Source organism: Buceros rhinoceros, unplaced genomic scaffold (genome assembly GCF_000710305.1).
Source record: "Buceros rhinoceros silvestris isolate BGI_N320 unplaced genomic scaffold, ASM71030v1 scaffold8880, whole genome shotgun sequence".
Classification (NCBI taxonomy): domain Eukaryota; kingdom Metazoa; phylum Chordata; class Aves; order Bucerotiformes; family Bucerotidae; genus Buceros; species Buceros rhinoceros.
The window spans coordinates 71338-84267 of record NW_010387861.1 but is presented as its reverse complement, the minus strand read 5'-3'; the positions used below and the strand labels follow the sequence as shown (position 1 = coordinate 84267).

Genomic DNA, 12930 nt, shown 5'->3' with positions numbered 1-12930 from the left:
ATGCTTTTTCTACACAAGCTGTTGGCAACAAGGTGAAGAAACAGCAGCAGAAAGCTGGCAGAGAAAATGGTAGGGAGCTGGCAGCAGAGCTTGCTTCACATGGAGTTCAAGCTCTGCTGTTCATATTCCACAAGTCTAGTCACCAAAACCCTTAAACAGCCACATCTCAGCTGTCTCTATCTTGAAAATGAATCGTAAAAGCCAGGGTCATCTGTACAATGTCCTCTAGTGCTTTTTCTGCCTAGTACTTTCAGATATCCTGCCAAAAAGGCGAGAATAAAGTAAATTTCCACCTACCACAGATGTGTTCTATTTCACACTCCATTTCAGTTCCCAAAAGTTTTAAAAAATAAATGTAGTCAAGAAGTATTAAAACATCATCCCAGAAAGCAAGATGTTGAATAAATCTGAGTTGAGCAGAAATAAGGCCAGTTCCAAACACTTAGCGGTGTGCTGTGAGGGTGCAACTGATGTATTTATGCTTCATTTTTAACAGACAGATTTACTCCTTAGCTTAGTCTCACCTTCAGAGGCACCACTTGCATCAGAATGGCGAAGTTAGTGAGGTGGTTACAAAGACACACTGAATAGTTGAGGTCCCCACTCTCACGCACACAACCTTCATTAGACCAAACACCAGTTCCATTGCTGCAAAGCACATAAAAATGGAACATAATCTCTATCAAAATGCATTTTATCAGGTTAATTTGACATGCATTGTACCATACAGGAGATAAAAGATGTCTGAAAGCTGTTTCAGGCTGGAACATCCACAAACACCACTAGTGTCTTCTCAATTCCATCATGAAAATAGTTAAGGAAAATACTGACCCGAACAGGGACCAGAGCAGACCCCTAGATGAATGTCTCTAAAGATCTCTTCCTAGTTTTGCAACCAATGAACAATAACTACTTTTTTTTCTTTAAATTGCACAACCCATTTTGGCATTTCACCTAGATCCAAATTTCTATATTCTGAGAACTATAATACCAGACAAATCAATAATCTTGCACAAGTCAAAAAAGCCAGTGTAACCCACCTGCTGCTCTCCCACACCCAGTGTCCCACTCATCCCGGCCAAGCAGGTGACTCAGGATGACTGAGATGACGGCTGTGACCCACCCGTGTCAGCTGGGTTTGGTCACCTCACCCTCGGGGGTAGCAAGAGCAGCTCCTGCTCCGCTGAGGATGCGGCTGGGCTGGCTGTGTGGCCTGCTCCCAGGGCTGCGCAGGAAAGTCATCCTCACGCGTTTGCTTCTTCCTGGAGCCAGGCAAATCCAGGAACCCCTGTGCGTATTGCAGCCCTGCGGTGGAGTGGGGACACAGACGCCACAGACGCACATCTCCGGGGGCTCCACTGGCGCCCACCCAGGCTGCCTGCTTTTTAACCATTTATTGCTTTTGATATTGTTCTGGCTCCTAAAGCTCGATGGAGTGATCTGTATTTTTTCTTGGTGTTTATTTTAAGGACAGGTATTACCTCACCCTTTGATGTCCTTTGGGACCTCCTTGAGTTCTCAAAGAGAGTCTATCGTAGGTCAGAAACTAATTGCTTACTCTTTAAATATCACGCGCTGGGGAACAGACCAGTTTGACACAAATAAAAGTCATTTGGAAGAACAGATTTCATATTTCAGATTCTACCCTGAGGCAAAGCCTCAAGGGCCCAAGCCCCGATGGAAAACAGCACAGGAACAATGCCCCAACCATATTAATTCGCTTCAGTAAAATCTGTTTCTAATTTATGGTAATTTGTGAGTAACCATAACAACGAGTAACTGCCAACAGCTGGGACAGTTCAACATACTTGAAACAAAACTTCAATAAAACAGTTACAGTGACCTTGCCATGTGCATAGGAAGGATCACAACTTTGTGGGCCATTGCCGTATCAATTAGGCTAGGGTTAGGCTCAAAACCTGTTAATCCCCATGAAATTCAAAATTCACTATTTGTATTCTTTCTCAATTAATTCAGTAAGAGCAAAGTGTTTGGAAATCAAAAACAGATTAAATATAGTCAGAGCTAAAAAAGAATAGCTACAGCTTTTCCATAGTTTCTATTTTCTGAGGAAAATTAAGGTGATCTTTATTTCCCTTTTATTCTAATTTGCATTCAGGGTCATAATATTTCTCCATTCCAGGAATTGGCCAAAATTCACGGCTTTGAAATACTGATCTCACATGATGTTGTGACACAGGCACAGATCCAGTGAAAACAATGGTTCTGATGGATATTTGCCACCTTAAAACTTCCAAGCATCTGCCCATGGTCATACTCATAAACCAAGATAAGCCCGATTTGCATCAGTCTGCAGTTTCAATTCCAAAATTTTTCAGTCTCTCAATTACCTTCCTAACACAGAGCCCCTGAATAACAAGGCTCCTATTTGTGGTAAGAAGCCACTATCAGATTGTGGTTTATGTAAATGAGTGGATCCATTTCTTTAACTATTTCCATGAAAGAAAGAGAAGAATAATATCAGTAACGCACAGCATCATAAACCGAGAGTAATTTAATTAAACCAAGTTATGCAACATACCTATAGTCCAGAAATGCACAGTAAAGATGAACTCTGTTACTCTGGTTTAGTGCTTGGCTGTATTGTCTGGGAGTCTGCAAGAAAGAAAATATAAACCCTGAAGGAAAGTTTAAAAAGGCTAAACTCTGCTGTTCAATGACTTTAAATTCTCATCGCTATATTTGAGGAGTTATTACCTCGGGACCTCGACCCTTAACATAAACTCAACAGACCTATTGTAGATTAACAGACCATAATTGACATTAAATTTTGTCAGTCTTTGTAGTTTGAGCACAAACTCCAAACATGCCAAGGGTGGTATTCAGTCTTAATTTTACACACTGGGATTAAAGTCATGTCACTTTGTGTGAAAAATCTGTGACCTGTTTCAGTAAATAGCAACCAGAAGTATTTATTATTTATAAGCAAAAATGTATGCATTAATTTTTGCAGGATTGGGGCATTATTCTTCAGCATATATTTGGCTTCACTGGGTTTTGTTCTCATTGGGTAATAAAAATCTCACATTTTAGGATTAATAACACTGAAATATGTGCATTACAATGACCAACTCACAGACATTTTCTTTCCACAACAGTGATTATTTTAAAACATACAATTAAATTGAAAGAGCAATGTCATAATTTAAGAACTTACTTTAACACACCTTAGCATTATAAGGACATAATTTCTATCTTTCATGAACAGATTGAGCCAATAATTCAACCTCCTCCATTCATGAAGCATCGACACCCCATTCTCCACTCTGTTACACCAGTTTCATGACAAAATAATTCAAATCATATTGAAGTAATAGTTTGTTATAGACAAAATATGCAAACTAGAGGATTTCCAGGATCTGTTCAGCCCTAATACATAAATCCCCAAAGTCTGCATCGTGTTAGACCCTACCTTAAGGCAACTTTTAAATTATAAGAGTATTCATTATAAACAAATCACTGGTGAATTAACAGCCCTCAAATTATTGCAACACAATTCTGCTGTCAAGCCGAAAGATAACCAAGTATTGCTTTCCTTGTTTTAGAGAAAGGAGGAAAAAAACCAACTACCGCTGAAACTCAACCAAGTGCAAGAAGTCCCTGATGCAATTTTCCTTCTCCTCTCCCACAAACCCACCAAGAAGTGTCAGGCACAAGGCAGCACAGCTCCCTCCTTACTAGTGATAATGAAGCGCTTCTGCCTAACCCAGGACATTCGCACATTCAAACTGGATTTCCAGGCACCTCAGGTAGCTACGCCATAGATAAGGACGTTTATTTCTTTTGAACTCACATCGCTGGATACCAGAATTGGAATTTTCTTATCTGCTTGAGCAACATCCCTGAACAAAACTTCTAGTTTCCTTGACACACCCTCTTTTCCCTAAGCCTTCACCACAGAAATAGTTGAGATTGCAGGTCAGGTACTCACAGGAGCAGAAAGACTGCCACGTACTGCTGAGGGTCTCCCCTTCGATTTCCTGTAGCCTTTTTCCACAAGGGGAGCAAAGCAAATGGTAAAAGCTCACACAAGTGTGCCACACTGAGAAGTGATAATGGGATGGGATTCACATCCCTCATCACCAGGAAATATCTCACTGATATAACCCCCGAGCTGCTCATGCCACTTACTTTCCAGCTATGTGGAGAGAGATGTAAACCAAGGATATGATGGAGTCCTCCTTCACCTGTGAAAGCCCTTCCCCGCGGCTGCCTGCCCTGTGAAGGTGCCATGCAAGGCTTCAGGATGCAAGTGGTATGTTCCCTGCTAGACCCATCAACTCTGAATTTCCCGTTCCTTTCAGCAAGTGCCCCTCTACGAGCCTCGCCTTTCTCAGTGGAAGAGGTCCTGCACACCTTCCAAATCACAAACCACCTATGAAACAGAGTGTCTTTCAGAAACTGCTTCCTTCCCTTTGCTGCTCAGAACAGCACCAGTTCAGAAACTGCAGAGAACTAATGATCCATGGCTGGAAAACTGCCTTCTGCAACTTCAGTTAATTTAGAGTTTTGTTGGCAGACTTCATTCTGGTTTACCAGCAGCAAGGGCAGGAAGCATCATGTTTTGCTCATTACGCTGTATAATGTTACGTCCATCGTGTCTGTAGCTTTCCTGAAGTGATTGAAAGAATCCACGGTCAGTTTGTATTGCAAATCACTTCACTTCAAATAGCGCGCCAAAAAAAAAAAAAAAAAAAGATAAAGATCTTCTGCAATAAACTTTGTTTGTACAATAACTGTCATTTCTGATTTGCAAGATACCTCTAGATAAATCTTGATTCTTAGTACAATAAATGGCACCACAGGGTCAGGTTGGCAGAAGTACTTCAGCTGTGTATCTTTTTACACAAATAAATCCCAGATGTATGATTTACCCTCAATTAAGCATCTCTGGCGAGGGACAAACTATTGTTTTTCTGCATCTTTACCTCTAAACACAGATGTCACTCGTTAGACACAGCAGCACACCAAGCGAGGCTCTGCAGTCCCGGAGCTGCCACAAGTGTGTGTACCCACATGGAAAAGAACAGACAAATAACGTGTATGCAAGAAGGGGCCACACCAGTTCGCTTCTTTACCTCTCCTCGTGAGTATGTCCTGAGTTTTAACACACACGACATGGGCCTCACAAGGCTTTTCAGTGCCATTTATAATAACGGCATAAAATACTCAGACTTCGTTGAAGTTCTGCAACAAAACCATATTAGACTAGGAGGCCCCCCAACATGTAAGGGACTGGCTGCCCTGAAGAACCAACCCCCTCCGATCTTCAACGGCTCTCCTTCAAAGCACTCTCTCACCTATGAAAAACGAACTGACTGTACCTCAATGCTGCGTTTCCGAAGTTAAACTGTGTGTGACAGCTTCTATGTGACTTGAATCCTGTAGCGCTGGAGATATTGATTTAGTGACACTGATAACAGAAAGCTTAATATACAAGTAGGCTTTTACACTAAAAGCTTAGGTCACTTGAGTGTTTATAAAAGCCTGTGAAATGACAGTTTATGCAGCTTTCAGTAGTGCAGTGAAGGCAAGTTCCAGCACACTAAGCACTCCCGGATCCGTGCATCAGTTCTCCCCAAGCCAGGTTCTTTACATCAGCCCTGCAATGAGAGGGGTACATGCAGCTTCCTCAGAAAAGAGCTACATTAAAAGAGCACTGCGGAACAGTGTCTGTCTGACGGAGCAGCTACATTGAGGAAGGAGCGTCTCTGTTTCTATCACGGCGGTCCAGCATCCCCTACACTAACCACTAACTCTCGGTAAATTACTCAGACCTAAAAGCAAACCACAGAAACTCATTGTATGTGTTGAGAGCAAGCAGATACCACCTCCTCATGGGTGTGTGATGGGGCTGCAGTGCTTATGCTGCTGGGAACTAGGCACAGGGCCATGACTGGTGGGTGAAGAGGCCAAAAAAGGGAGGTGGGGGGGCTGAAAGGACTGCTGGAAAGCTTCAGGAAAACCTAGTTGCAGGAAATGTCATGAACACAATTGCAGAAGAAAAACAGTTGTCCAGCTGCTGCTGGGATGTCTTGCCAAGGAAGAGGAGCCAAGCAGAGGGTGGGGTGAACCTTTATGAGATGAGTTTGTTTCTTCTCTCCTGAATTTAAAAAGCAAATATTTAGCTACATAGTGGTGGCCACTGAGAAAGGAGGAGGTGCATCTTCTAATTCAGTATGTATTTTTCTCCAGTGTGAAGAAGAACAAACCTGTGGGTCAGATCTGCTGTTGATCTAAACTCAGGAGCTCCAAGACTGGTGTTAGGTGCTGGAATTCCTCTTGTCCAAAGCAGCTGTTAAGTTAAATTTGGAGTTTGCTTGTCTCTGTTTACAAATCACACCATTTTGTCTAATTCAGAGGTTTTGAAGCCTGGTCTTCTCAACCTCCAAGAATACCATGGATTAGTTTGAAGGTGGCAAGAGAAGGCGCTAAGGCAAACAAGCCTCTCATCAGTATGCTTGTGACTTTTGCGCAGTTCACAGCCCCACTGAAATATTCTTACAGGTGTATGAATCAAAAGCACCTTTGATTCCTGTTTACAGATTAAATAGAGACTAAAATGATGCTTCTCATTTAAGGATTCTTGTCCTCACAGTGACATCTTGACTGTTAGGGTGACCTATCCAGGGCCACATGGTTTAATGACTTTCTTTTCTACCATATACAATCTCTTTCTCCTAGTTACCTAGAAAATTAAAACTTTAAGGTACATTCATCTACTCAGTTCCCTGGAAAGAGACTGACAGAAAGAAAGAGAAAGAAAGGTCACCCACTTCTATAGTGTCTGTATTGGCTGTTTTCTTCTAAGCTGTGAGAAAACTGCACTGCATTAAGCCACAGCTACTGAAACATCTGGCACAAGTTTTCTCATATCTTTGAGTTTTAGCAAGTCAATTCAAATGAGAGAGCAAGCAAGAGCTAGTTTCTTTACCGTGTATTATTGATAGAACTGTTTATGCAGAGCCAGGGTCATCAAACTTGTTGGGACACTCCACATTGCTGCCAACTGACTCAGGGAATAACCTCCAACTAGATCTTTCCTCTCCCAAATTAATGAATGCAGTCTAGCTCCAAAGAGATCTAATTGAAATCAGGTAATTTAAAATGTTATCTTGCTCAAGGTGCCTGTGTTGAAGCAGTTACTCATTGCTTAAAAGACCTTAATTTGTTCTAACGGCACTCGAAGCCCTGCAGAGAAGCTTTTCTGCTTTTGCCATCTCCCCCTCCTCCCTTCCGACACATGCTCAGATCTAGCAGAACTTCACACTGCACAGAAGAAGAAAGCCAGATTGAGCGTCACGGCTTGAGAAGACTTTGTCAGACTGTCAGATAAATAAATACATAAAGCTACCCTTGTTTTCACTGGTAGACCTACCTGGACGTTGCTGAGAGGCCAGGAACACCAAATCCCACGGAGCCGTTCTCCCACAACCAAGATTTCATTTACGTCTTTTATGCTCTGGTCTGTTTTAACCCATCTCAGTTAGATGGGTCAGGCTGAAGTAATCTCTGCGCATGGATGAAACAAAGCTAAAAATACAAAGCTACCCCAAGCCTGGGCATTTGGGCAGGTTCCTACAGGAAGCAGTTTCATGGGACACCAGTTGCCAAGACTGGCCATTAACGCACCTGGCTGTCATTTGCATTCCCCTGGTTCAAGACTGGGTTGCTTTACGCTACTTCTGCACCCCTAGGCTCATTGAAAACACTGTTTTTAATGCAAATAAAGTCAAATAACCATAAAGTCTGTGCAAACCACCCACCAGCCTTGCAAAATTCCAGTCACTTCTGCTGTCAGAAGCCTACAGGCCTTTTTGGATAGATGAACTAAATGTTGTTTCAGCTTTTCCCCACCCTCCTCACAATCAGCAGTTTTTGTGGTCATGCTGATACAAGTTCATGATAACTTTCCAAAAGTGCTTAGTGAAAAGGATGACGGTATCTTTTGGGAGGTTTTTTGTTTTCTTTTGCTGTGCCTTTTTTAGCTCCTCTGTATTGTTGTGTTAAAAAATTTTAAATATTTCTAAAACAACAGGCAGATGTTCCTTCTATACACACTTTCTCAATCTCCTCTATTTTTCTTAACTCAGGTGAAAGTGCTACTACAGGAAAACAACTGCTCTGATCGATATTGAAAAGGCTCTTTAAAAATGGGCACGTTTTTGAACCCAACAGAACCACAATGACAGAGGTGAACAAATCTTTTTTCCCCCATTCACCTGTACTGTTTTGACACAGGCAGAACCCTTTGCCAAACAACTATCCTGTCCAGAGCTCTGTAACAGGAAACAACCTCTAGGTAATGACAAGAGCTGTGACAGGGACCAGAAGGCAGGCATAAAGCATAATCCCTTACAGGGATGCACAGAGTAGAATCAGTTTTAATACTTCTCCTATTAGGTAATATTCCCACAATTCTTTGTTTCCAAAACAGTGCTTGGACTTTTTCTCTTGACGGCTTTTTTTTCTTAAGAGAAACATTTGCATCAGATGAGAACCATTCAAGACACTCAGATTTAGCATTTAAACCGCAGCTGTGATTCACAATCCCCATGTTACCAGGGCAGAGAGAATCTAATCCGAAAGAAGAAATCGAGGCAACTCAGCACTAGCTGGATTGGCACTGGGCGCTTGGCCTGTTGTGCCGCACTGCCCGGGGAGGGCAGCTGGACGGGCAGGCAGGCGGTGCCTGCGGGTGTTCGCTCCCATTTCCACACTACAGTCACCCATATCTCAAACAAGACATACCTGGATTTTTGATAACTAGATTTCACAAAGCTCAGCTGAAACTGAAAGCCCATAAAAGAAAGGTTTGGTCCCAACCAACAAGCATCAGCAACATCAAGAAGTTGCATTGATTTCAAAATCAACACAAAGCTACAAAACCCAGCAGCAATGGCAAGTTTTACCGGCACTTTTTGGTTTCAGTTCTACATACTTTTGTCAAAACACAACTGAAGTCTGAATTAGCAAATATACCTGTTTCCTATAAGGCTGAAAGTCATAATTACAGAAAGAATTAATCAATATTCACTCATATTTATTATGGAAGAGGCATTAGAGACTATTTAGGCAACTTTTCACACAAGGATCACATATTAGTTAGCCCAGGACAGATTTCCAAGTGAAGAATTGATATATCTTACTTTTTCTAAGCATACAGAAAGAAAAAGCAGAGATGTTCTAATTTTCCCACCCAAAGACCAAAGAATGAGTCCTTATTTTTGGAGAGCACAAGGACTTTGACAGACTGAAGCAGTGAAACACTGAAATTACATGTACTTTGCATGGTAACAAAAGATATAATGGACTGTTTACGGAGTAGTTGGGAATAATGCATTTATCTTCTTTATAAAGGCACCAGTGCCCTGCACTTCACCTGCAAGGACAAAATTAGCTCCTGGCAATGGGTAACTTGGGGAGCCTGGGAATGCAAGACATCTGATAAGGCCAAAAACCACCCATGAAGCAGGATAAAGACAGAAAGCACCATGGGAATATGCATGTGGCAAGGGAGCCAGTGCTGCTGCTCCTGGGGAAGGTTCCCTGAGCCTCCTTTGGGACCACTGTTAAGCCAGGGAGGCTTTACCCAGGGCTCCAGCTGAAGGACAGTCCCGTCTCCCATAAGCTCACCTGCATAATCAAGGGCTTTAGCAACCCTTGGTGAAGAGGAAGAGAGGTGACAGGAAAGCAGCAAGAGCTAAGGAAGCAGCCAAGAGCCGAGGTATTCAAGGCACAGGAACAAAGCCCCTCGTTTTGTGCGTGCACAGCAGGTATCTTAATGGCACTCTGGTTTATAACGCAGGAGCACTAATATGAATACAATTGTACTCTTCAAGGAAAATTCCAGCTCCATCAGATGTCAGAAACCCCTTCGTCAGCTTCAGGGAGAGTTTGATCAGTCTGCACAGCCGGCTTTGAGAAAAACCAAGATTTTGTAAGATACTCAGTTGCTTTGTCATTATAGATTTGTAGAGTCATATTTGCTAACATTTCTTTCCAAATAAAGGACCGTGTTTTAAAGGGTCTTTTGAAGACATGATTTAATGAAAGCTTTAAGAGGAGTTTTAATACTCCACATCAGAAACAGACTAGCAAGCTTAATGGTAAAAATATTTACCACTCAGTATGCTTGTTGCTAATATTTTTTTCTACGACTGGATTTATATGTTAGCATTTTCCATTCTCATTAAAATCCTGGCAATGTGAATGCTGCCTCTGAAAAGCAATGCCTCACATTCTTTGTGAATTATATGTGGCAGCCTTTGTTTTACATTGACCCTTTCAGCTCTTGCATCCCTTGATTAGCAGTAAATCATTTATCCTTTCCCTGATTCCACTAATCTCTGGGGAGCGGGTGGGACAGGCAGTCAATGGAAGCGACGGAGTATAAATAATGACAGAGTACAATAAACATTCCAGTTGCAACGCCACAACTCATGACAAAGACTTTCATAAAGATACAGTACACAGTCTTCCTACGATAAGAGTGTTCTAACCAGACTGGAAAATATCGAAAAAAATCTTACGCTTGCTTAAGCCCAAGATATTCAGGCCAACTAGGTGAGAGAAGGAAATACTTCTTCTCTATAATAAAAAAATCACTTGGATTAAGAACACTTGGGTTTATTCCCAAATTCAGTTTCCCCATGTGACTTTTCACGGGTTCTTTCCTGTCTCAATGTGTTTTGTTTCACATTCATTATTAGCTATTTAGTCTGTAACGTCTCAGGCTAAAATGTGGCTTCTACATCTTGTTGTGCTTTACACGCTGGGAACGCAGCTACGAGACCAGGGTAGAAGCCTGTGCCCACACATAGCCATGGATCATCTGAATACTGCCTTAAGTACACGTAAACCTGGGGGCTTTATTCCCCTGACTTCCCCCTTTATTCCCCTGACAGCCACAGAGTGAAAATTATCTCAAAAAAAAAAAAAGAAAATTAACCCCAACAAAAAAATGCAAGTTTTCTACCGCGGCTGCTGTCTTAAGCAGTACAAGCAATACATGAGACAAGGAACCCGTGGCAAGGGAGACAGGAGCAGGAGTGCTCTGTTCAGATACCACCCACGTCTGCAACTTTAGACCAGAGGTCTAAAGTTAATCATCATCTTGAGAAAAGAAAAAACCTCTTCTGCAATGCTTCTTGAGCAGCAGAGAGATGTAACGCCCGCTCTCGCAAGACTCTCTGTTTCTCAGACTTTAACATCCCATTAAGATATTACACTCTCCTAACTAGATCTTTCTAGGATTAAGCTCATGGTTTTCCATCGCTTTTTTTTTTTTTTTTACTTTTCATTGAGGGGAAAAAAACCTCTTCAAGACCATTTACATTTTTCTTCTTCTGATTTGAATCTTTTCTCCCATTCCTGCACAGTTGCCAAATATGAGTTGTCTTTTAGTCTGTTGCATGAATGGGGATGATATTCACACAAATATTTAGTTCAGTGTCATTTTTCATTCACAGGAAGTGTCAGGGTGCCAAAACGATTTGTGCATCAGCAGCATCCAATGAATTGAGAACCAGTCTGGAATTAGGCCTGGTCCATTAACTCCGGCTACAAAGTTGAGTAACATGAGACCAGGCCATTGAGTTCATTTTTCAGATGAGAAAATGGAAGTCAGTGGAGCTTTGTGTATGTCTCTAGGCGTAACGCAGACCGAGATGTTGTTGCTGATACAGCAGCAACAGAAAAATAGCCAACTGTAAAAACAGCAGCGTCAAGGCTGTGTTTTCCAAAGCACCATAAATGCAGCACTCACGAGGACGGGAGCTCTGAATTTTCATTACGTGGTGGGTTTTTTCGGGATAACCAGGATGAAGCCTATAAAGTAGGGGTACACTGAACCTTTCAGTCTTCCACCACTTTGCAAATAATCGCTGCTTTTCCTTTTTTTCCTCAGCTAAAACTTTACAGGAACAATCAAGCAAGAGTTGTGTGAAACTGGACCAAAGAGCAGCCACAGCAAACGCACAGCGCACTGCAGCAAGCTGAGGAAGAGGACGAGCAGCCCCATGAGGTGTTACTGCCTGCCAGCTGATTCATTTGAGCCTGCTATGAAGTGCCACATAAAGGCATCTTCTGCCATAAATACAAATGCCTCCATAATTACTCAGCTCCCAGTTTGTGCTGTTTGTTTCCAAGTGATTCCTGAAATCAGCAATGGGTCCCTCTGGAAACTGAGTTAATGGTTTGAGGAATGTGGTCATTAGAGCTTTGCAAAATCTCCACACTCGCTCGGCAGTTACTAAATACAAATTAAAAGGGGCAAAGACTGAGAAACCTTATGTTCTTCCTTCAATGGAAATGCAGCTACACCCCTTTCCCTTCTCCTTCTGGCACTTCAGTGAAATGTCACTGGGTGGGAACCTGGATTTTTTAGCATCTTGACAAGATGCAGTGGCCAGTGCTTAAGCAACATACAAGAGTGCCATGATCCAGAAAGCTCCTGTGACACAGGCATCCTGTAAATCAATTGGCATCTTGTCTTTTCTTGTTTTTTCTTTAGGTAAAATATATTACAAAAGAGGGGAAATGTTTTTAGATCTAATAAAGCTATAATACGTAAACAGAAATGTCCCACTGCACAATTTAATTTACTAGGATAATTTTATAGAGCTTCAGGAAAATTACAAACCAAAAATCAAAAGCCTTCAGCAAACTGCTGCATAACAGGTGGCATCTTGTCTTTTCTTGTTTTTTCTTTAGGTAAAATATATTACAAAAGAGGGGAAATGTTTTTAGATCTAATAAAGCTATAATACGTAAACAGAAATGTCCCACTGCACAATTTAATTTACTAGGATAATTTTATAGAGCTTCAGGAAAATTACAAACCAAAAATCAAAAGCCTTCAGCAAACTGCTGCATAACAGGAGCTTCTCAGGGCTCAGAGGCACTTGT

General features: G+C 41.8%; 1 protein-coding gene across 1 annotated transcript in view; it reads right to left on the bottom strand.

Annotated features, from left to right (window-relative positions):
• GPR133 (G protein-coupled receptor 133) overlaps positions 1-12930 on the bottom strand; it is a 111976-nt gene that overhangs the window by 37278 nt on the left and 61768 nt on the right. The window contains exons 14-15 of the mRNA XM_010137394.1: positions 2543-2616; positions 525-648 (exon numbers count right to left, since the gene is read on the bottom strand). Coding sequence (XP_010135696.1) covers positions 525-648; positions 2543-2616 — 198 coding nt within the window. The remainder of the gene's footprint in view (positions 1-524; positions 649-2542; positions 2617-12930) is intronic.